The sequence below is a fragment of the Anopheles nili genome, chromosome 3 (assembly GCF_943737925.1).
Source record: "Anopheles nili chromosome 3, idAnoNiliSN_F5_01, whole genome shotgun sequence".
Classification (NCBI taxonomy): domain Eukaryota; kingdom Metazoa; phylum Arthropoda; class Insecta; order Diptera; family Culicidae; genus Anopheles; species Anopheles nili.
Genome location: NC_071292.1, coordinates 25,985,320 through 26,010,603, shown reverse-complemented (window position 1 = coordinate 26,010,603; position 25,284 = coordinate 25,985,320). Strand labels below are relative to the sequence as shown.

The window sequence follows — 25,284 nt, the reverse complement described above, 5'->3', positions numbered from 1 at the left end:
AATGATGTTTGTGTTTGGTTTGCCTGCCCTTCCATTCCTTCCATGCTTATGATGTTTGTATGTTTTCCTGAACTGCGAAAAAAATTAACTCGTTCCACTTGCTGGATGAATCATACAGCTGTCTAATCATTATACTGCAGTAGGTCCTTAAAATATTTTCATGAGAATGGTAAAAAAATGGCAGCTTTAATGAAGGAAAAATACACTCAAAAAATACCAAATACTATTTTTTAAACGAATTTAAATAAACTAAAATTAAAATACATACTCTAAAGCTAGTTATTTGTCAACTTTGATCCAGACGGCCTCTTTTTCTTTACCACATTTGTTTAGCGATTCCAGCCGATGTAAATTATCTGCTCATGAAATCTTGGTTTGATATACCGCGCCTGGCATACCCGTTGTTGTTACAAGTAATTTTTCTTTTCCGGCAATGAGCCTACCCACGAGAAGCTTCGGAAGGCCGCGGGTGGTTGTTTTTCGAATTGAATCCAATTTTCAACAATGTACTCTAGCGCAAATTGAAAATCGTGACCAAACAAAGGCCACCGAGTTGGCCAGAGTTCTGTCGCGCCAGGGACAAACACCTAACAGGGCACTGGTCTTCGAGTGGCCTCGAATGGTTTTTGCTCCGAAAATGATGCGTTCCTCACCCAAAATTGTTCACTGTTTGTCAGCGCTGCCTAACAACGGGACCTTCGGTGGTAAATCGTGATAACGAGTAGCTTAGGACGTCGACAAGCGGAAGGATTCCTTCCGACGAATACTGATGGCTTAATTATACACCAAACGGTACGGTTGGTTTCTACGATCGTACACTTGGAATACACATTAGCGGCAAGCTAGCTGCATAAGTAATCGAAAGATCAATAGGATGACATTGAACACACTTATCGATATTACTGAACTTTGGTAGAGGGTTTGATTCATAAACTTCGATTGGAAAATGAAAAAACAAACAAACGTGTCAGTGTTTTATTTTCTTTGATTTCCGTCTGCCCCAGAAAGCGCCAGGGATGGCGATAAAACATTATCTTAGGTGACGATATGACACGTTTGAAGCTGTACATCAGGAAAATGCAGACCGAAGAACGAGAATGTGAATTATGGAAGTTGCAATAGGCGAAATATTGCTTCAACTTTGGATGGAAAATTTAAATAAATTATCTAAAATAATGCCTAAAAATAGTGCAAAGGGCCTAAAACAAGGTATTTTTTACATTTTTACTTTGATGATTGGTTTTGTTTTCATAATAATAATAAACAACTTTGTCTAAGAGTACAATAAGAGTAACCTAACAAAACAAGTCGGTTAAAAGAAAAAAAAAACACATTATTTTCATAAATGTACTACTTGGATACTATCAGGATAGGAGTATTTGTTAATCATTCACAGCTTCAACTGTTTTATTTTCCTCATAAAGTAATATTTTGCAATCCTTTCAAATCATCATTTCAGCAATACCCTATACGTAATGCTATTTTGAACCAGTTTAGTGCATTTGGAGTTTTGTAATAATGAAAGAAATTGGGGAAAAACATAACCCATCCAAAATTGCACACCATACAAAGAGCCAACGCCCACACCAACTACTCCGCAGGATGTAGGCTCCCAAGAATACGCACCGGAGAGCCTAAGAGCCGCTCTCTCGAGACAAGCTTCAAAGAAACCGCCAAACATCTCCCGAACCACCGGCGCTCGATCTCAGCTCCAGTGCAAAGGCGTGGGTTCGCGTCCTGTCCCGCCACCTTGTCACGACCTTTCCGTGGTCGTTGCCACATGCACCTAGCGTCGAAACACGCGTACGACGAGCGCAACGGCGCGCTCGGATATAATCAGTTGCTCGCAGTACGCGGACGCCCAGTAAGAAACAGACTCCGCGAACCGACGGATCGACGAGAACGATCACGTGCAGACACAGCGAACGAGCGTGAAGCGACCGAGTGTGTGCGTAAGCGAGAGTGAGGCGTGGAGTTTGCTTTTCTTTCGCCCTTGGGCTTCTGGTGTCGTTGGTATCATCTTCCCGATTTGTGGTAATTAAAGTGCGTCTGCGCGCAAAGCCGCACTCACCTGCCTGGGGGTGACCGAATCCAGGCCTCGTGGACGTTCTCAAGGGTGCAAGTGTGCGTTTGGTACGTGCCGTTTCGTCGCGATCGTTATCGATCACGGGCGGGTTGACGAGCTCGAACGTTGTCGCAGGATTCCGAGGCGTTGTGTGTGAGCGAGTGATGTGATTCCAATCCCGGCCCAACTCTCGCTGGAACGGCGTGTCCTTCCGCCGGGATCCTTTGCGTGTGGTCAGACAGAGAAGAAGCGAACGGTGCTAACGAAAACGGTGGGCCGTTTCTGTGTGACCCGCTATCGGTTGCTCATTTGCCGATAACTCGCGGCTATCCAGTACGAGAGAGAGACAAACGAAGAAATGCCTTCCCCGTGTGGTGCCACGGCGGTGTACGTGTTTCTGATGTGCTTGCACGCGTTCGCGTCGCCTGCCGTGAGGGCGCAAAATGCGACCAGTGATGTGGTGACGGCACCGATACCAACACTCCCCGTGACGTCACCCTTGCCACTCAACGAGACGGAACTGGTGGAGCTGAACCAACCCCCCAGCACGGTGGCAATCGTTCCGTCAACAGATGCTCCAACGACGGAGAGTCCTTCGAGCCCGCGGCCAGCTGACGCGGCGAGTTCCCAACCGTCCGACAACAGGACAATGTCACCGGAAGAGATCCAGAAATTACTGCTGCCGCCAGCCACGGTTGAGGCGGACATTCTGCACGTTAACATCAGTGGTGATGGCAGACCTCACGCTAAATCGAGCGACAAGTGAGTACATGGGCGTGATTGTGGGATGAAAGGATTGCGCAGATCCTTTGTGGTGCTTTTTAGTATCTAGATACATGACTATGTTCTCGGAGGTCTCTGGAAGGTAGTTGCTCGAAGACAACGTGCATAAAAGTCTCAAGCGGATTTGAAATCAAATTGCTCGAAAAACTGCTCGACTTTTTTCATCAAACGTGAGCTTTGTCGTTCCTTGGTGCATTTTTACTTTAGCTGTGCAAGATGATGTTTTCGCGAACTCAAGCTATGATGTGTAAAGTCGGCCATCAGTACCAACAACTCTTTGTGTTAATTACTCAATCCTGGTAATGGAAGATGATTCAAATGCACCTCGGTAATAATCTGATTACACATAGTTTGTGCTAATACCCCTATCATATACCAAGATAAATAAATTACCATTAATGTTTCACCTGAGTAACAGTAAATAATGATGATTAATACCACTATTACGCAATGCAAACCAACACTTCGGAGACCAGATTCGGGGGCAAAATCTGTGCATCTTTGCCCATTCATCCATCCAGTGACGATCATCGCGGCGAGCGTAGTTTGCGTTTCTTGCGAGGGGCACTGATATGGGAACGCTTCTTTATCTCGCTACAGATGCAACTGCGGGTAAACAGCAGCAAGTGCCAACACAAGGCACCGCACACATCCCACTCTCGTGGGAGGTGCGACAAAAAAAATGATTCACTTTTCTGCGCATGCGATAAGGCAGGCGCCTTCGCGCACTGCCGCTAGTAGTGCGCCAAAAACGGTCCCCTGGGCACGTTTCGCGCTCGTTTTATCTGCGATGCAGAATACCACCAGAGCTCGCGTTTCGACTGCTGGCTTGACCAATAGGTGTGCTGAGCAAGCACTGCCGGTTCGAGTCGACCGGCGGCACACTGAACAATCGACGTCGATGTCAACAAACGCTATTGAAACACGGCTACTGTACGCGCCGTGAGTGGTGCAGCTAGCCAAACGGTAGCGGCATTGTGTGCGTTGCAATCGTGCCCTGCAACGCACTACATTTGAACACCCGAAGCTGCCATGTGAAATGGTGGAAGAGGGTCGCTCGTTAGCAGCCATTCAGCATGCTTTAGTACACACAGCTACTAAACGAAGAAGGTTAAGTGCGTGACTGTTGGATGACGTTTTGCTTGCGAATTTGACAAATGCGATACGGAATGGCAATTACTTAGCCGGAAGATGGTGTTTTTTCTGCACGAAACCTTGAGTTTATCAGAATGTTGTGATTTTGCGGATCGATAACATACTTCACACAGGTGGACAGGCTTCCATCAACGAACCGGGGGTCCCTCTTCAGCAAACGCAAACGCCGCGAAACCACTCGAAGGAAAGTGAAACCGGTTCGAGTTGCAAGTGCAGCCGTATACCGGTGCACTCTACGCACACGCACCTACATCATGACTTCCTACCACGAAAGGGGGAGGGGGCGACCGAAAGCCGCTTCGTGCGACCGGATGACGTCGCGCGGACATGACAAGTTCAATGCCGCAGCTCGACGTTGGGTGCATTTTGCCAGGCTTCAAGACCAACCTCGCCAATATGCGCGGAAGGGAACGCGCGTTCCCTTGTGGTGGGGGTCTTTAGGGGTAGTTTTTCATTAGATTCCTTGCTCTCCATGCTCTTTTGTTGTTCCACTCGCGCACTCATTGCTATTAAATTGTGTGCATTATTGGGTTCGATTTTTATCGCAGTGAGCCGTACTGAACACAGAAACTCCATTAACGCAAAGGAGGCGGTGGTGTTGCGCTTTTCTGGTGCAGGTATCGCGATCGCGATCATGTTACACACCTGCGCTTATCTTGTTTTGGGTTTTACTTCATTTTGTCCGACTTCTACATGAATGAAAGGGCGCATTTTGTCGATCGGCTGCAGTTACTGCGCAGCTGTTCAAATACATTTTCTGTTAATTTTTGTTGCTGTTTGAACATAAATGATTGCTTTGTAGTTTTTTTTGTGCTGTTCAACATATCATCAGCGTGGTATATTTATATCTCATTTCGGTTCACTGGAAATCTATGAAAACACAACTACTTACTGACATCATTGCTACTTTTTAATTAAGTACGGAACATCTTCGACAAGATTTCATTTAGTGTTGGTGATACACTCAACACTAGATAAAAATATCAAAAACCGTTTGGGAAAAAGAATTCTTCTCGTTCGCTACATGCCGTTCTCGTTTGAAAAAAAAATCACGTTACTTTTGACTCTTGTTCCAAGCAATTATTATCTTCCTAGAGATCTGCTTCGTGCAATTGAGTGTGAGTTCTTCATTCAGTCATTTATTTTCTTACTAATTTCGTCAGCTTTGGTAACATGTGACGCTAAATAATTGACAAATCGTGCCGTCAATTAGGGCCATCAACTCTAGTTTTAGCTGGAAAGAAGACGTGGTTTCGTGAAAAAAAAAACATATTCGCTAACAACTATCGGATTATTTAGAAACGCTTGAAATGGTGGACATGATTACGTTGTGACTGTTGCGAAGCTGTTCCAGTTTAAGTCATTATACACCTGAGAATATATGGAGCACGTGGAAAACGCCAGCGAAATTAGTTGAAAAATCGACATTACTTTTGTGTTTATTACTCATGGAAAATTATGTTGAAAGCGTAGTTTTCAACGTATTTTATACGTGAAATTTAATCTCATCGTAATAATTTAAAGTAAATAAAAAAATGATATCTCGTGAAATATTGGATTCAGCTAATAAACCAGCTGTCCAGGAAAGTAAGGAAAAAATGATCAAACGAAAAACCAATCGAAAAGGCAAAGTTCAAACGAGCCCAAAAAATATCATTTGCAAATTCTGTTTTTCCCACTGAATTCAAATCCTCTCATGCGAATGCCCAACCGTGGGAATCGGCTTACGTTGAACATTCCAAACCCCTTGCGATGTCTCAAGAAGCTAAGAGCACTTTATTGCTTCCTTCGAAACAATAACAGGTTCTAGCGGATGCTGCAACCCGAAGAGACGGTTAAAAGTTGCTTCTTGAAATGAAGTTTAAAAAAACATCATCCTTTCAAAAGCCATTCGGTGAAAAAGATCTTCGACTGTTATCTGCTCTTAAATTCCGCCTTTATTATCCCTCTAATACCGAGCAGCGGCCTTGATCAGAGAACGCGCGATCGATAGTTTGAGCGCGCTTTCGGAGCATATGGTCGGGAAATCACGTGTTCGCTCGTGTTTGTCCTTTTTCGACCCCGAGTAACCGCTCCAAAGCACTTGTAAAGTGCAAATATCTTCAGCGGTAATTAGCAGAACCTGATACCTACACAAAGCCCCTCTCAGGCTCTTCTGTCCTAGACATTTAATTGTCTGAAATCACTCAGTGGTAAACGAGAGCTGCTAGAAGGTTGCCGTGTGTTAAGAAGAATAAAAAAAAATACACAAATTTATGAATGAATTTATGCGTATTTATAATTAAGTTCACCGCTCTACCGTACAACACGAAGCTAATAAACCTAACAGAGGCAATCATTAGCTTGAGAAAAATATTTATTTTATTGTATTTTTATTCTCATAACATACATTAATGTTATTTCAATTATCATTGAAGGATTATAGTATTTTACTCATATGCCTCATAGATATAACTGTCTGAAAATAATTGTCGTCAAATATCAGATTACAAAATAGATATCAATAGAACTTTGACCCCTTATACGTACGCTTAAAAATCTATTTATTTAACTAACTGCAGCACTATTAGATGTCGCAGCCAGTTATTATACGCATGCAAAGCGTCGATGGCTTTATTAAGACCGCTTGCTGCCTGTACGGCACATTGACACAGACGGAAGGACATACGGACGAGGGGCAGCTCAGAAGGATAAAGAGAAGGGAGGAAGGAAAACAGTAAATCGCCATCGACAGCTTCCAATTACTTCCCTATTACATCGGGGCGTTCGTTCGAGGCGGGTTTGCTTTCGCGTTGCATACAAATGGACCAAATTTATGAAAACGTGTCAGGCACGTTTTCGTACACACACGTTCATGTCCACCCCGGGAACACTTTAACGGAACCAAACTGTAGCATCATGGCCAGCAGATCCACGGCACTGGTATGACAGCTTAAACGGTTAACGATCGGGAACCTTGCCACCTTTATCGAAACGTACTCTTCGGCGGTGCATATTAAATGCATCGCCTGCAGTCGCCCCAAAGTCTAACAAATCTACCTACCTCAACGTGCCCAACATTCCAGTCAAAGATCACCGTGAGGCCTTGAAATTGAGTTGTTTTAAAAGCGATTACAATCGGACGGTGCAATGAAGCTGCGGTGTCATTAAGCTTATTGTTTGATCGATTAAGCAAAGTAATTTAAATTTTACCTCACCTGGCACGATTGTGTCCTTATCGTGCTCGGCTGGGTGAAGGGAAGGATTTTACTACGGTGTGGTGACATAAATGTGCAGGCCGTCCATGCTGATGCGTAGCAAGCATCGCTCGTAAATCAAATTACAACACATGATGCAATTAAACCATGGACGAGTCTAATCGTAAATCTTTGTGATTGGTGCGCCCGATGGTGCGTAAGAGCGGTAGCAGTAGACTGTTGGGTATGGTTTGAAGGATAGGAAGTGTTCGAGGGCTCACCTGCACTACAAGGTGCTTTTTGGAAGCGACATGTGTTATATACTTTGTGTGCGTTAACGACACGTTGTGCACTGTCTAGAAAAAATAAATTGAGAGAGGATATTTATAATCAATTTCCTATAATTTATTATAAACAGTAGTGATTAAATCTTCGAGAATGTAAGTCACAAGACTCGTAAAATTAAAAACATCTACTAAAAAAAATCACGAAATCAAACAGCTCCCAAATAAATAGCTTTCAAATCAATAGACTTCAACGCAACATTTCAAGCGACGAACCCCAAGTTATTTCACAATTCAATTTGGAATAACAGTTTCATTTCATCGCTACACACGACACTAATATACGAAGATATAATCCAAATTCGGTGCCCTTCAAATAATCTATCCCGTTCTGCCGTTTAAGGCTCTAACATTTATGGTGGATTTTATGGCAATCTCACCATCCAGCCTTCACCCGCAAAATCGAACCGCTAGCGAGCAGAAGTTTAAGGACATTGGACTGCCAAATTAGGTGGTATTATTTCCTTCTGTTAGCGTACCAAACAACACCTGGTTGTTTGTGATCGTTAGGGAGGCAAAAAAATAATCTCAAACAAAACCACAGCATACCATGCCTAGATACGTAATGACGATGGATTACGCATCGTCTCTTCGAAAGGCGCACCCAAATCTCCCGCTCGGTGGAGCCTCTCTACACTCAAGCATCTCGTGTTCTAGCCGTTTCATGGAATCGGCCGGTGAGCATCGGTTTTGTTTGGTTTTGTTACCTCGCCCAACAACTCCATTTATCATCTCAGCTACCCTCGTCCTCGCCCGTGGCACTGTAGACCGATGGCCAACTTTATTAACCCATTAGCGAAGGAAATGAGGAAGGTCACGCCGGTGGTGAGCAATGAAGCCGGTACTATTTTTGTTCCTTCATAAGCCGCAGGGTGATGATGATTTGGCTTGTACAATGTACACCATTACATCCGAATGCAGTGGTGCTTCTCAGGTGTAAATGGAGACTGCACAGATTGCACTTGCACTCGCGGTGCAATGTTTTGATTGTTTTTTTTTGTATCGACTTCACTGTGGCCTTGTGAACGCGGATCCATTGAGAATCGTTTGGGCAGCCCAACCCGGTCTATAAAACGCATCTGACGATGGCAGGAATAATCCACCGTGTGGAGAGTAAATGATTATAATTACAAAACGTCTCTTTTGTAGACACGCCAGAAGACTTCCGGATGTAATTGTTATTGCCATGTACATTACTATAATTTTTCATAATATATAAACTCATATTACTACCATTAACATCCTTTTTGTGGAAAGGTTTTATAAATGAACATATGTCATATATTTTTGCCCTGCATATTATCTGCTAGGCGGGGTTTTCTTTTTTGGATAGTTGATTAAGCTTTAAAGTGACGATTAACATTTGCAACATCTTTTATATTTTAGAGAATCAGACTGTCCAACGCTGGAAGGAGCGGATCATCTCTCACAAACCCAACTTCTTACGAGATTAACACATGTTTGCCGATACGACCGGCTGGAACGGCCAAAACGAGGTAAGTCTTAGATGCCCTGTGATTATCGTCGAATGAGAACTATTTTTTAACGAACCATTTACATTCTTTTTTTAGAATCCGTCAATGGCACCAACCGAGCTGTGAAGGTGTACGCCCGCGCCTACATCTACTTTATGCAGAATCTAGAAGCCCACGATTTGGTATGCCATCGAAAAGGATCCTTAGAAATGTAGCCACTTCACTGATGATCCTTCTTTCTCCACTCTCTCTCTCTCTTCTTTCTTCCACTCTTCTTTCTCCAGCAATTTAAAATTCATGCCCTGCTTCAGTTTCGCTACGTCGATCCACGATTGGTATTCAAGGAAGTTGCACCGAACCGAACAAAGCCCATAATGGGCGAGCAGTCACTGCGCGATCTGTTGTGGGTGCCGCACGTTTTCCTGGCTAATGAGCGTAGTTCTGACATTTTGGGCACGGCTGAGAAGGACATCCTTACTTCGATATCCCCTGACGGTACGGTTATCGTGTCAACGCGCATCAGCGCTACCCTGTACTGCTGGATGAACTTACAGAAGTTCCCGTTTGATGAACAGCACTGCTCGACTATGCTTGAAAGCTGTAAGTAGTTGAATCCAGAGCAACTGCACAGGAACTATTGAAATTAATGATTGCTTGAACCTTATTCCGCCAGGGATGTACAACTTAGAGGACTTGGAATTGCGTTGGGAGCACAGATCCCCCGTGACCTTGGCGCCGGAGCTCCACCTGACCGAATATGTCCTGCTGGAGATGTTCACCAACGAGTCGATCATCAACGCGGACCTGAGCGATCTACGACACGGTGCATTCGGTAAGTTGGACGTCGTAAAAATTTCAAATTTTCAAAAACCTAACCGTTCAATTTCTTCCCTCCAGCCGGTAACTACAGTTCGTTGAGCTTCACCGTTCATCTGGCGCGCGAAATGGGTTTCTACATGATGGACTACTTCATCCCGTCCATCATGTTGGTCGCCATCTCGTGGGTGACATTTTGGTTGCAGGCAGACCAGTCTGCACCCCGCATCACGCTCGGCACCAGCACCATGCTTACGTTTATTACACTTGCTTCTGCCCAAGGCAAGACGTTGCCAAAAGTAAGCTACATCAAGGCATCGGAGATTTGGTTCCTTGGCTGCACGGGGTTCATCTTCGGCAGCCTGGTAGAGTTCGCGTTTGTAAATACGATCTGGCGCCGGAAGCGCAATGTCGAGGTTAAAAAGGTCAACAGCAAGCACGTGTTGAAGCAGGCCATTACTCCCCGACCAGCCCGTAAAGATATGAGCGGTCTCCACAAGTCGCATTCGTGCACTTCGCTTGCCGACTCGACTACGACTGTATCGGCTAATTCGTTCAACAACTACCTTACCGTACATGTAAGCATATCTTCGCTATCTCCGTAAATCATATAGGACGTACCTAATCATCCCTTCCCTTGTGTTGCAGTCTTTCCCCCAGAAAAGCCCCAGTAGCGCCACACTGCCTATTATCACGACGACGGACGCCGATCGGCCTCCGGCGGATAGCCAGCACAATGGAAACATCGCAATCCAGATCGATACCCCGGCGGATGGTAACAACGCCAATGGGAATGGCTGGACGACGATGACACCGCAGGAGGTGGCCATCTGGATCGACAAGCGGTCCCGTTTTGTTTTCCCGATCGCTTTCGTGATCTTCAACATTTTCTACTGGACCTTCGTATACTACGTGTGAGGGCGAAGGAGCCTAGTTTCGCGATGCTCTGAAGTGATCCAAACGTGCAATCATTTGCTAAAAATGAGCCATAGCAATCCAGATAGTATTATTCAAATAGTGGCATCGACCTGTGGCTTGCCAAAATTTAATTTTTTTCTTTCGCAATGCCACCTCCGAGTTACTTTACTTACCGAAGATTAAACACATAGCAATTATTATTTATTTGAACGACGTGCCTAAGATATACTGTGCTTAGTTATATGAAATTAAAAAAAACTATTGTATTAAGTTGAACTCATGTCATATAGCACATCATTCGTTTGAGTTTTGTTTGTGTGAAACTATTTTATGAAAGAACTTTGCAAGGATATTGTCGATAGAGTACTTTCGTTTATATTTTAAGCCATTGCTTGAAATGGAAGGTATATAATGGAAGGCAAATATCACTGAAAACTATTTTGGAGATGCATTTACTCATCCAACGTGCGAATAGCATGTGCAGCTGGATAATTGATCTAGATCAAATAGTTTTAAGTAAAAAATTAACCAATAGTGTTTGTTTACATCCGTGACGGAAGCGCCTCCAACTGACACTACCGTCAAATAGGCGACGATTCGGAAACACAAAATTCATTAAAATTACTAACTTCAATCCAACGGCAAAGTTTCCCCCTACTTTGCCGAGTCATCTGCGCTTTCCGGTGGTGGTGGTGTATGCGCAACTCCAGCAACCTGTTGATCCAGCAACCTGTGAAACGACTGTCTACTGTCATAATAGCATAGGAAGCTCCGACGACGACGGGAGCGAGAGAAAGTAGCAAAGGGCTCCGTTTCCTATCGGAACTGATAAAACGTTTCTCATCGTATCAGCCAGATCGATCGATAGGACGTTTTACTCGCCCTCTCGGTGGTCACCGATAAGCAACAGGTAAACGAAAATATTCCCTAAGATAAGGTTTCCCGTTGGGCGAGTGAAACGTCACCTCCAATGTCGGGGTCTTGCCGTAGAGCGTGCATAAATTAAAACTTTCACTCTGTCAACGGAATGGCGACTATGTGTTAACCTTCTTAAGTTATTTTTCTTTCCAATAACTGTGTAAAGGTGCAATCGGGCATCGAAACGAAGGAACCATGGCGAACCGTTTGCTGGTGCACTTTTTCGCCGTACTGCATCTGGTGATCGACAAGCTGTTGTATATCTGCCTTAAGTGGTACTGGGGTCCGAGCCGACAACGCTGCGCGACCCTGCAACGCAAGCGGATGATTGTAACGTATAGTGCGGTCGAGCTAGCCCGGATGATCCGCACCCGGGAGGTGTCCTGCTACGACGTCATCAGTGCCTTTATCGACCGGCTGAACGAGGTCAACCCGCTCGTTAACGCCGTGCTTGACGGTCCGTTCATTGAAGCACTTGATGAGGCGCGGCACATCGACGAACAGTTGGCGCAGGGCGCGATCGGTGACGCCGAGTTTGCCTCGAAACCGTTCCTCGGCGTACCGTTTACGACGAAAGACAGCACGGCGGTCAAGGACCGACTACACACGCTCGGTATCACGGCGCGCAGGGGCGTTAAGGCAAACAACGACGCCGAGTGTGTGCGGCTGATGAAGGAGGCCGGCGCAATTATCATCGCGACCACCAGCATACCGGAAATCAACCGATGGTAACGCGATAATTACAGTTCCAGTTATGCTGCGGATTGCGTCGTGTTTTTACTCACCGGATGTGCGATATTTTTTTTTGTGCAGGCAAGAAACGCGTAACAACATCATCGGCCAGACAAACAACCCATTTGACGTGCGGCGTACGGTGGGCGGATCGAGCGGTGGCGAGGGAGCCCTTCTAGCCACCTGCGGAACGGCAATTGGGTTAGGTAAGTACGAGAGGTCCGTTTATCGTGTTTATACATAGATCAAAGTTCTCACTCGTTTCGCTTGTGCCCTGCAGGAACCGATATCGGTGGATCGATCCGGATGCCGGCCTTCTACTGCGGTGTGTACGGCCACAAACCAACGACGGGCGTAATCAACACCCGGGGGTGCTCTCTACGTACCGGACGAGAACCATCGACAATGGTCGTAGCTGGACCAATGACGCGTTACGCGACGGATTTGCTTCCGCTGATGAAGGTGTTGGTGGGACCGGAAAAATCGGCCACCCTTCGTCTAGATGAGCAGACGGACGTGCGAAAGCTGCGTTACTTCTACATTCCCGAATCGGGTGACATCAAGTGCAGCGCGGTGCAGCCGCAACTGCAGCAGGCGATGGATCGCGTTGTACAGCACTTTTCGAAACTTGTACCAGGCGGCGTGCAGAAGGTCACGCTCAGTGGTACGGAGAAAACCACCAACATGTGGCGTTACTGGATGACGCAGGAACCGGCCAACTTTGGTACACTGTTGGGCAATGGGAAACCACTCAGTCCGTTGGTCGAGCTGGCCAAAAAACTAACTGGCCGCAGCGAATACACGATGGCGTCGATCTATTCGCTCATGGATTCGCTGCTACCGCAGGAGAAAGAGGATGTAATCAAGGAGATGACGCGCCGTTGTGACCAGGAGCTGACCGAACTGCTCGGGGACGATGGTGTGTTGTTTTACCACAGCACGACGCATACCGCACCGTATCACTACGCGGCCTTCGTCAACGTGTACAACTTTAGCTATTGGTGTCTGTTCAACGTATTGCACGTGCCGGCCACACAAGTTCCGCTTGGACTGGACGGGGACGGATTGCCGCTCGGGATTCAAGTCGTAGCCAGCCGTAATCGGGACCGTCACTGTCTGGCGGTTGCGGAAGAAATCGAGCGAATGTTTAATGGCCGCATCGCACCGTTCATCGTCGATTAAAGGTAAGGTTTATCTCCCGGAGATGTCTCTTTTTTACCACCCCTTTTGGTCTCGTGCTGTTATGTTTTGGGTAATCGGTTATATTTATTCAATAATTTATGCAACTGTCGCTTACTTCTCGTTTATCGTCATCTAGTTAAAAATAAATTTAAGAGCGGAGCTCCTTTCATACAATCTGTTGATCATGGCATTACGGGGGAGAAAAGTCTAGTTTCGCTACCTTTTTCGAAGTTGTTAGGAATATGTTTCCACACAAGAGGGCAACAACTAGGTCTCAATAACTAAAAGGCTAAACGTAAACTAACTAAATACTTATTCGCCTCAAGCGAGCGTAACGGTTGGTGGATTAAAATAATAGCACGGAGGGATTTTTACGTTGCGTGGCAATGGTGACCGTGTCGGTACGATAAATCTCTAGTGCACATTCAACACATTTGTTTGCACCTTTTAAAGCCATTGGAATATTCTCACGAGCGTCAGCAATCGCCATCGGAATGGTCCTAATTCCTGCGTTTAGTTTCGCGGAAATCGTGTGAATGTTTGGACGACTTACTCACAGGTTGCTTTCGAGCATGTCAACTAGCCTTTTAATTTCACGTCTGTAATACAAAAGCACGACATCGTGCATTAGTGAATACATTGTCAATAGAATGATTGCGCAACCATACTCACATCCTTACGGCAAGCGCTTCCGCCGGTTTGATCGTTTTGGAAATCTCTTCTGCTTTGGCCATTATCGTGTACATGCACTTAATATTTCCGTCCATACAGTCCGTCAGCTTGGTGACGGAGTTTTTGTAAATTTCCACGTTATCCGCGGTGATCGAGGAGATCGAGTGCAGGACGCTGCATAAGCTTTCCGACAGATTATCAACGGACGCTGCCAGTGCCTGTGCTTCGCGTTCAATTTCATTTAACACGTTAGGATCGACGGATGACGAGGAGGTCGTATGGTGGCCTGCCATCGCACCTCCATACCCCAAGGCTCCCCGACCATAAGTACCGCCACTGCTTCCGGGTAGAGCAAGACTTGCACCGCTTGTTCCGGGTGCTACACTAAGCCCACCGGTGGCCGCGGATGGAGTGCTCTGGCGCGAGCTGGAAAGATTACACGAATCCTTACGCGTCACCGTCACCGGACTAGCAAGCTTAATTTTGTACTCCAGGTTTTCCGCCACGAAATGTGTCATGTTACCGTCTACTCGTACCGTGCCCTCAAGATTGTACGGGAACGAGGCTGTCAATGGTGTGAAGATGTTCATTGCAATATCTCAAGATTCAACTATAGGTGCTTGTAGGTGTAACTATAGGTGCTCTCTACTTACCTTTGCGTCCATCGCACACTAAAGAATCGGGTCGTTTTCTCGTTTGTGACGAAGAGGAAGATGAGGACGATCCGTCTGGCTGGTTGCCGTTGCTGGTGCCACCATCTGTCTCTTCAGCTGCCGCACCCGGGAAGAGGTTGTGCGTGTACGCGATTTCGCTGTACGATTCCGTCATCGCCGATGGCAACTCCTCACCCAGCATTTCTACTTCGTTCTCATGGCCTTCGGAGTCTTCTCCTGCGTCTGGACGATCGTCACCATGTTGGCCCGTTACGGTGAATGGATTTCTTCTGCTTGGACCTTGTTCGTCCATTTTTCCTAGCCACTAAAATTCGTTTTCTTAAAACAAAACAAAAAACAACACCTGTATGGCAAACTACACACTCTGTATTTTGAACCTTTGACTAGAGAAAGCATTCAGCATCCATGATAGAGCACGCTTCAAGATTCTTAGGACTAATTATCACTAAACGATTACATGGTCAATAATTTAGTGATCGAATAAGTAGTAGAGCTGTGTATTTGTTTTGATTTTCTTGTGACATTTTGTATGCTCTCATTGACGACAGATATTTCGCAAAACAGTCTGGAAACTGTCACATTTTATGAAAGCCCCCCACGTGCCGTTTGCAACAGCCCTGCAAAGGCGGTGTTAAAACTATTTAAAACAGAATATCTAATATGATAGGGTTTTAAAAGAAAAAAAATTTCCAATTCGTACAGAAACCTGTTAATATCTTCTCATTTCATAAACATAAATAACTCTTTTAGAGTGAATTGAATTGCTTACACGAAATTTTGTTTGCTAATGTGATGATAATCAAGGATATTGTGAAGCACTTACACTAAACTAGATATTTTGAAAAAAAAAAAGTGTAACCCATTATATTGCTTTGTTTAAATTTAAATAACTGTGTATAAATAAATAAAAATCAAAGAAATCGGATATTTAATAGTTTATATGGATTATATGTAAGCTAATTTTTTTCAAATTTTCAAGGTCTATTCAAATGCAGTCGCCTCTTGGATGGTAGAAAGCTACATTGAAGACAAACGAATAATGTTTTCAAACGTGTGTCCGTAGATCCCAATAAGAGATTTGTGACACTTGTTTGTTGGGACGTTGCTCAGTTGCGAAAAGTACGTGAGGGGAACATTGCGGAATAGTGGAAGAACCAGGCGGGAAGCAAATCTCGAACTGTCAAAAGCAGGCTGCCCAAAGGTCCGTCCTTTTGTTGTGTGCGTTTCGTGCGTTCGGAAAGACTCGCCCCAAAGGTCCTCTCTCGCGGCTGAGATCGATTTTTCTTATTAGAACGAAATATACAAGTGCAAGCATCATACATTAAGCCCCCGGGGAACAAATAAAGCACCGTGCTTTCTGTTTTCCTTCCTCACATTTTTCAAAAGTGCGTTTGTTTTTACCACGTTTTTAATTACCCCGTTACCCTCGTGCTTTCGTTCGGGATCCGGTCCGTCCAGATTGCGTTGGTTCCTAGTTCAAAAAGAAGGGATTTGCTGCGAATCAGTTTAAACCACAGCTAGCCGGCTAGCCTTCAATGGACTCGGGCTAGTGCAAGTAATCTTTGTTGCCAGGTTCATTCCGTGCAGAGCAACGGTAAGCCAAAGTGGACGCGTGTGCCATAGCGTGTGTCGCGTGAACCCGGTTCTGTTCCGCACCCGATGAAAGGCAAGTGCTCACCGTAGTTCCACCTGCAGGACATCATCCTTCGCGGAACACACACACACGCCCGGCGGGAGCGGCAGGTGAACGACTTCGAGAGCGATACCGTACATACAAGAAGCACCAAGAGGAGAAGAAGCACCAACTTGGCAGCATGGCGGAGTCGGAAGACATAAGTAGTAATAGTAGCAGCAATAGTAGTAGCAGAGAAGACATGCACTTTTTCGAAGGTGTCGAGAAGCTGCTGGAGATCTGGTTCGAGCCGAATCCTGCGAACAAGAATGCCGATCTCCGGAAAATCCCCAGGTAGGTGTGCGACGACGAACAAAACGTGGGCAGCGTGTGTCCCTTTTCTCTCACTCTCCTCGCAGCAGCCAGTGAGTTCAATTTCCCTGTACCTGGCTGCCTCCCGCTGTCGTCTGCCGCTTTCCCGGTTTTCCCTTTCCTTTGGAGGCCACACTTTCAAAATCAGCTGAACTCGATGGGCTCCGATGGCGCGCGCGCGCGCGCGTGAACGTCACTGTGTACGTGCGTATGTGCTAAACCGTGCAGTTTTCCTACGCGCCAAACCCTGTGACCGTATGCGTGTGAGGGCCCGTTTTCCAATGCGCTTTGCCATCCAAAGGTGTGCGAAAATTCGCGTCCCTTTCCCACCCACCAACTTTCTCCTCCATCGCGCCACCCCTTTACCAACATTTTCCTTGTGAGTGGAAATTTTTTAACCACTCGTGTGTGTGTCGACCGCCGTGTTGATGCATTATCGAGCGCTGTCGGCGAAGATGGTTCCCTTTGTCGTCCGATCCCCGGGTCGCATTTCGCTTTTCTTTGCACACCAACGAGCCGCCGGCTCGTGTACGTATGCGTGTGCCGTCCCGTGGAGGGTTTTCCCCCTTGCATATCGATCGTGCGACAGTTTGGTAATGGTTGCGGCAGTTTGGCTGTAATATAAAAATCTCGATACCCTGTGCACCATGCCGTATGGCCCTCCCCGTTAGCTGCATCTTGCAGCGCGTCATTACAGAAAGTTCTACGCGATTTACAAACTGACAGCTCTCAGCTGGTCTGTGAAGAGATAACGCGCGCACTGCCAAACCGGAGAGCAAATGAAAGGGAGAGAAAGAGAAGAATTATGTAACTTGGTCCCATGGACGGGAATTATTTGTAATAGCTGCAGTTTCCTCGCCAGCCACGCAGGGGGTACGATCTCTTACACACCGATCATCTGAAAGCCCTACCCATCCAAAGGGTTGGTCCTTTTCACCTATCTCTGGTGTAGTGCAGGTGCATTTGGCCTGCACAACAGGTAGAAGGTTATCACGGTTGCCTTGAAAATTTTGCCGGTTCTAATGGTGGCATGAGAGAGGAAATAAAATGCTACACACCAACACGTACACACATGCTGGATGCTGTGAAACCAGCTCGTGCCCAACGCTCACGAAAACCCCCAAATGTGCAGTTGCACTTGGTGTGTTTTTGGGATGCAGTAGAAGTGCAGCGCGGTTTTCTTGGATCGATGGACAAACACACATGGATCAACGGTTCACAGTCAAGGTTTCGATATATACCGCGAGAAACGTACTTCGCGGACAAGTACAGGGCCATATGACGATCGTAACATGCTACCGTGATGAATGGGATTTTGGCCGTAAATATACTACCTTATTTTGCGTTGTACAGCGGCCAGTACAAAGTTTGATCGTTTTCAATACCTCAAATGCACCACTTTCTTATGATTGCACGTCAATGCAGCAACCTTTGTGTGCGAACACGTGCTGCATCTTGTTTTATTGTGTGCGTAAACATCGTGGCTTTGCGCAGCTGGTTTCACACCTTTTGCTGTGATCTAGCAGTCCATTTTCATGGCAAGCTTCTTTTTTTTTGGCAGAGAACTAGATAACGAAAAAGGGTAAGTCGCTTGCGCGTAAACCAAAGCACGTGTCGAGTGTATGTGCACCGATTGCAGTAATTCATTTACCGGTTTATCATGCGATAATTATTTTCAAGTTCAATAATAGCAAGTCCAACTCATTACGGGAATCCGTTCGGTGACGTAGCTGCCCACCCGTTTGGAGCCAGTTTCGATTGGCTTATCAAGTGTGGCTGCTAATATAAAGTCCAGCTGGAAGCGGTTTATTTCGGAAACAATGCCAAAATAACATGTTTGCTTGAGATTCAATCCCTCCCCATTCTGCCGGCAGGGACAGCTACTTCAATTTACGCCTGAAGGTTAACCACCGGGTCGGTTTCCGTATGATTGGCAAAAATCTTTCACCGAACCTTCGAGAAGGAATTTTTAAAACAAATCACACACACTGCCGTCTAGCGTTCGTCATCCAGCCCATGTGCTACACACAGACACGCTTGTGCAGTTAAATTTTGGATACGCTTTTTCCGCGGGCTGAAAGGGTTGACTTTGCTGCCCCTTTGGTGGGGCGGTTCTCAAACTCGCTTCGCGCACATGATAAGGGTACCCGCGGTTTCGGAATGAGTAATTGATGCGTTCGGTTTGCTCGTGTCCGTTTACGCGCTATGATTCAACGGCTGGAAACAGGCATGCTGTGGCTTTCGCCACCCATTTTACCGATAAGCGATGACCTCTCTGTAAGCTGACGTCGAAGCAGCTTCGTCTAGACTGTTCCTTGGTAATCCCAATTGCTTCAAGGATCCGATGCGGTGTAACTATTAAACTGCTGCCATAACTCGCCGCGGTCGAAAGGGCATCAATTTGCATGGGTCCCCGGGAGTCGGCCGGCTCACCGAGATAACCCTCGGCTGGTAGAACATCATGTGCGCTGAGAAGATCGCGGTGCGCGACGATCAAGTCGACCACGTGGCGAAGTGAATGCTTCACGTTGCGCCTGTAGATGTGTGATTTCCAGCGTTTGTTTTGCCGGTATATCTGGCCGGGTAGCTTCCATTCGTGCGCAGCACGCGCTTTACTCCGCCCAGCAGCCGGCAAGTTTGTGCTGAATTGTCCACAGCACCTGCCGCCGTTTCGAAAGCATACTTTGGGGACTTCGTCGTCATGATCTCCCGCCGCCAGGTGCCTGACAACGTGACAGGACGGTCAATTATAAACGATCGATATACGTCGCCAATTAATAGCTAAATTGCGACGCAGACAGCTGACGTACCTACCAGTGAGGATGATCAAAAATTAGCAAGAGAAAAGTCGTCAAAATATATTTGTTAAAAATTTGATTAAATTTTATTTTGCAGTTTTTTGATAAATAGTTATTGGGTGTTATTTTTAGATCATTACGATTTCGAATATAGGTGTAGGCTTTAAAGTATTATCATATTGTAGGTATGATATGTTGTATTCCTGGCAAACATAAATGATAATAATGTTTGATTGCAAAAATATTAGCATTAAATTAAGCAACTTGCACAACATATAGGATAACTTTATCTAGTGGCATGAATAACCAGTTTTGTAATACAATTGAATTCCGCTTTTCATTGAATGCTTTTGTGATCAACATTTTGTACAATACATCCTATGTTCTTCCAACTAAGTGTAATGGACAAGAAGTTTCCCGAAACAATCGCCTAGCTTGTAGTAAATTAAGCAAATTATTATCTTCACGAAATAACGGTGCGTGTACGCAACTTATCCATCACTTTCTGCGCCCTTTCTCCGTTTTCTTTCGCCATCACTACTTCTTTGTTCGCTAAAAGAAAGCTCGTTGTGTTCTTAAAATTGCCTCTAAGGTTTAAGGCTTGTAAGTTGGTCCTCGACGTTTTTCCAGTTTTTTGAGCAGAACAGGACCCGCCGTGTAGTGCCGAGCAATGCCATCAGTACACGAAGGAGAGATTGTGTGTGAGTTTTATAGGCAAAAGAAGACAGGCATATGTTTTGCGCAATAGCTGACAGACAGCTGTATTCAATTGCACAAGCCTAGCAGATATTCAAGCCATACACTTTAACGTGTTTGAAATGAAAAAAAAAGACTATTTCATTTTTTTCAACCGCCAGCAATGTGTTGAAACATAAAAGTCTTGTGGTTTCAATCCTTCATTGTTGAAGGCTTTAATTGTGTCAAGTAAAATGCATGGGCTTATACGATGAGACGTTTTTGACAAAATCAGCAGCTTGTGTTTAATCGATTGCTCATGCAGGGAATCCGATTATGCTGCATTTTTGCTATCCATTGGTATATGAAGCGTAACTGTTACCATAAGCACAAACTTGCTACCATCGGTGGTTCGCTTTCAGGGTGATGTTTTATTTCATTTAATTTTGCCGCTTGCACCACCCATACGCCGCAAATAGAACCCTTCATTCGCGCGTCCGTACGAACCCACGTTGTGACCTTGAGCCATGATATAAACACTGTTTGGTAGAGGACCACTCCGGCACTCTGGGCTTACATAATCGATTTTCTGCGAGCTAGCGGCTTTCGAGGAATCGCGCGAGCTTTTTCTACGTCCTGTACCACCACGCCTTTGCGTTCATATGGTGCCGGGATGTTATACCCTTTTTTATTCATTTATTTTTCGTTTACTTTTGCACCATTACAGACCGATGTGGGATGCACTGCTGAAAACGGTGCGATGTGAAATCATCAGCTTCACCAGGAACGACCAGATCGATGCCTACGTGCTGAGGTAAGTTAGAGACGAATGTGGTTCAAAAACAAAATTAGATGGTGAATATTTTGCGTATGTTCTCCACTCCAATGACTTATGCCTTTTGAGCAGACTCAATCAATTGGAAACCTTTTTCAAGGTATTCAGATAATGATTTCGACTGTTTGTTCAATTCGAATTAAATAAATCAATCATCCCCTACTCGAGGTGTAGTATAATAACTTTTTATACAATACAATGGAACAAATTTTCAAATAGTGTTAGAGTAAATTTTTATTGTTGTTTATGTTTGACACAATAAACGGCTGATTTCTACTTTATTTGTGGAACCAGTTACATTGTTTTTTTTTTAATTTTTGTTTTCAATCACGATCACGATGATTTTGAAAAAAAATAATTGTAAACTCACAGTATTCAAAGTCGACCAATATTCCCAGTATCCCTCGCACTAGAGTATAGATACGTATTCGTAGCGGTTACGATGATCTTGTTGTGTCGGCGAGTGTTGCTAATTAGCTAAACAAAAATATCCCTGCACCTAGCCGACAGTGACGATGCCGCCGGTGGTGATGAAAACATTTTCGGGGTTTGGTATCCCGATTTCCCTAGGCGGTTGGCTTCCCCGTCAGCTGTGTTTTTGTTTAATTTTTGCTACATTATCCGCTGTTCCTGCGCATGGCTTCCTGCCGCCGCAGGACCGAGCCAGCAGTTTGATGCTCACTAGGAAAAATTATTTATATCCACTCATGGCTATTTTTATTGAAAAGTGAAGCTAGTGATCGCTAACGATTTTTTCTTTGCTTGCGGACAACAGAATCAGCGTCACGCCTCTTACGGAGACACCAACGGGGATCTTAGCGGGCGGTAGAAAGAGATATGAAAAATAAATAGCAATTTTTGTATACGAACTCGGAGGTTACGCGAAATATTTCAATGACACACGCCGCGAGCCGGTGAAGGAAGTTGAGTAGTATTCGCGATGTGGCATGACGCTCGCCATTAGCAAACGAATTCTCCGAACGAGCATAAGCGTCCGGGGGGTTGTGTTCTTGACCTTACCGCGCGAGGAAGTAAAATGCGATGTTTCGGCCAACGACCCACAATTTTAGGGTTACGTTTGCGAATTATTTCATGATTTTTAGCAGTCTTCCTCCCTTGAACTGATAACCAGACCGTCGTAAATGTTCGGCATTAATAACCAAATTATCGTTCAATGGGCACCACTCTGTTTATATTAATCTAAATGGTTAGTGGGCAAGTTTGGCTTTTTATTTTGTATAACCCTCAACATCCTTATCTCATTAGAGTACCGAAGAGCAACATCCTTGGGTGGCCTCAATTTCACACGCTCTCAGGTCTATCGTTGTTTGAAAGTATGACCTCACAGCTGGGGATCAAGAAGAATGTGACTTCTGCATCTTTCTTTTGGTATCAAATCGAGCTCACGTCAAAAGGCTCTAAGACAAAAGGTTTCCGGCTTAGACACGGCGGAATGGAATCTGCGCGTTATCAGTCATTTAGTGATGACTTCGCTTCAAATGTCAAGGATTTGTGTGATAATGGACGATCGTGTGCCGTTCAATGTACACATAATCTTTTTCGCTTGCGTTGATCAGCTATCAGTGGCTGACTGGAGCGATTTACACTGCCATATGTTTGAAGTTATGCGTTTGATTAGAAGCTACTAGACGATGGGAACTGTTGAGAAACGCCTCAATGATGAAGAAACTCGTCGGGTCGTGAACTGTTCTTCAACTCCTGTGCCAGATACGGGAAGGTTCGATCTCCGGGGGCCTTGTACGATCCTAGCTTCGCTCGCGTAATGTATTATGCAATTTTGCGATTAGTAGCGTATTTGCTGCTGAGTGGATTTACATGATTACTTTCGCATCGAACTTATTTAAATGTTCTATATCAGCAGTTAGCATTAAGCACTCTTTTCATTAGGCATTGTTGTAATATTCGTTTATGAACTTATATCTTTTATACCTATGAATTAAAACAAAATTGCACTGATGTGATACATGTATCTCGCTTATCAAAACCTTACTAGTATCCGACGAAAAAACCATTTTATTTCATTTGTTTGCTTTAAAAAAAATCTTGATTTTCATCAACATAAACATTTTATAACATAGTTAGTGTTTGAGTTTCACTGAAGTGAATTTTTCTTTTTCTCATTGCAGTGAGAGCAGTATGTTTGTGTCCAAACGTCGCTGGATCCTTAAAACATGCGGCACAACGACGCCATTGCAGTGTTTCGAACCGCTGTTGCGTCTGGCCTCCGAAATCGCTGGTTACAGCGAAATCGAGGATCTGTTCTACTCGCGCAAGAACTACAAGCGCCCAGAGTTGCAGGTTTCGCCACACCGGGGCTTTGACGAGGAGGTTGCCTTCTTGGATTCGTTCTTCGATGATGGGCGCGCATATAGTCTCGGTGCAATTAACCGCGACTGTTGGCATCTTTACACACTGAGCCGCGGGGGAGGAGGCTCCAAAGTTCTGAAACGCAACAACCACATCCACCAGCTGATGGAGCAACAGCAGCTTTCGCACCACGGCTATCACCAGCAACAGCAGGAGGATCAGCTCGATGCACAACTCATCGAGACGGCCATGCAGCCGGACCCGGACCAGACAATCGAGATACTGATGACGGATCTCGACCCGAAGGTGATGGCTATTTTCACTAAGGATGTTTGCACCACGGCAAAGGAGGCAACCCAGGTTTGTGTCGTGATCAACGCGTGTAGAGAACACTTTCGCAAAGCAACTTTTCATTCTACTGTTCTATCGTATCCTCCGTAGAAATCGGGTATTCATCGTCTCTTGCCGGGAATGATCATTGATGACTATCTCTTCGATCCATGCGGCTACTCTATGAACGGCATTTCCAAGCATGTAAGTTATCAGCGGCATCATTTTGTATTCGTTTCGTATCGTGTACTTAACGGTGGCTCTCTCTATTTTTATTTTTGTGCTGCCTCTTATTTCTTCGGACACTTATATGCTCCATGCGTACCATTAGTGCGGGAAGAAATACAAAGAGGTAATTGAGCTTAAATTAGTTAGATGTAGTATACAAAGTTTCATTAGTTCACTTGCATGTTATTTATTTGGGTTTATTATTTCCGATGTTTTTTCAATCTGTTTAAAATAAGCATTTGATAGTAAAAATCCTTGTACTGGAATATTGCGTGCTATAGGTTGTTCATGTGTCTGATTTGATTGTGCACTTCGGTTTCATTGAACAATTAAAGCATGGGTTTGTAGTGTTGAAGAAAAAATACTTTAGTTACTCATATAAGTAGGAAACTTTTTAAATGCGATTTCGTATGCCTATTTGTTGAATTGTTTGATTGTACGCTCATTTTCATTAATATTTGAATTTTTCCTGCTTTTTCCAGGGATGCTACATGACCATCCACATTACACCGGAACGCGAGTTCTCGTACGTCAGTTTCGAGAGCAATGTCGCCTCGTCGGACTACGGAGAGCTTATCACACGCGTGATCCGTACGTTCCAGCCAGGCAAATTTATCGTGACCGTATTTGCTAATAAGGTATTCGCCCGCATCGAGCATCGTATAACATGCTATTCGTTTCTTTACTAATTTGTACGTTCCATCTTCATTGGTTATATCTCTTCTCACAGACATCGATCGCTGCAAATGCAAACCGCGAGATCGAACATTTGGGCACTATTGATCAGTGGAAACGACGTGACATCCAGTACTCGCGTTTTGCCAGCTACGACCTTACCTACGCCCAATACTGCAAATACCCAAGCTGAGGTTTACCGTGCCTAGCTCCACCGGCAGGGGCTAACATTCCTTCTCCCGTTTCCCATCCCGTACCACTGTCGCCTGATGCGTTCTCTGGCGACGGTCGTCCTGTCACTATCCCCTCCCGTCCTTTCACCGTGCCCTCTTCAGCGATTCCTCCCGAACAAAAGAAGCAATTGCATCCCAAGTCCGGCACACCCAGCACGGTGCTTCCGCTGTCCATGGCATTTGCGCGACTGTTCTTTAGCATCTTCCCAGCACTGACGAGCTTCGGAACTGGCAGTGGAACTGACCGTAACCATCGTCCGATTGGCCAAGCTGGTAGTAACGACGGGA

At 45.2% G+C, this 25,284-nt stretch overlaps 4 protein-coding genes across 4 annotated transcripts; 3 read left to right on the top strand and 1 right to left on the bottom strand.

The window, feature by feature from the left end:
* Positions 1-2,423: 2,423 nt before the first annotated feature.
* On the top strand, positions 2,424-10,960 carry LOC128722854 (pH-sensitive chloride channel 2). Its single transcript, XM_053816537.1, has 7 exons — positions 2,424-2,827; positions 8,910-9,019; positions 9,095-9,180; positions 9,283-9,598; positions 9,672-9,830; positions 9,896-10,392; positions 10,463-10,960. The coding sequence occupies exons 1-7, from the start codon at positions 2,424-2,426 to the stop codon at positions 10,730-10,732; spliced, it is 1,842 nt and encodes a 613-aa protein (XP_053672512.1). The 3' UTR covers positions 10,733-10,960.
* Positions 10,961-11,845: 885 nt separating this feature from the next.
* Positions 11,846-13,644, top strand: LOC128723634 (fatty-acid amide hydrolase 2). Its single transcript, XM_053817395.1, has 3 exons — positions 11,846-12,378; positions 12,464-12,588; positions 12,663-13,644. The coding sequence occupies exons 1-3, from the start codon at positions 11,846-11,848 to the stop codon at positions 13,562-13,564; spliced, it is 1,560 nt and encodes a 519-aa protein (XP_053673370.1). The 3' UTR covers positions 13,565-13,644.
* Positions 13,645-13,807: 163 nt separating this feature from the next.
* Positions 13,808-15,202, bottom strand: LOC128723952 (BLOC-1-related complex subunit 6). The gene is made up of 3 exons (XM_053817717.1): positions 14,890-15,202; positions 14,237-14,801; positions 13,808-14,163 (listed from the first exon to the last, which is right to left on the bottom strand). The coding sequence occupies exons 1-3, from the start codon at positions 15,200-15,202 to the stop codon at positions 14,118-14,120; spliced, it is 924 nt and encodes a 307-aa protein (XP_053673692.1). The 3' UTR covers positions 13,808-14,117.
* A 1,510-nt stretch (positions 15,203-16,712) lies between these two features.
* On the top strand, positions 16,713-24,965 carry LOC128727468 (S-adenosylmethionine decarboxylase proenzyme). Its single transcript, XM_053821384.1, has 7 exons — positions 16,713-16,876; positions 21,095-21,181; positions 23,350-23,662; positions 23,753-23,890; positions 23,972-24,064; positions 24,571-24,726; positions 24,819-24,965. Exons 1-7 carry the CDS (start codon positions 16,725-16,727, stop codon positions 24,954-24,956), a joined length of 1,077 nt encoding a protein of 358 aa, XP_053677359.1. The 5' UTR covers positions 16,713-16,724; the 3' UTR covers positions 24,957-24,965.
* The last annotated feature ends 319 nt before the right edge of the window (positions 24,966-25,284 follow it).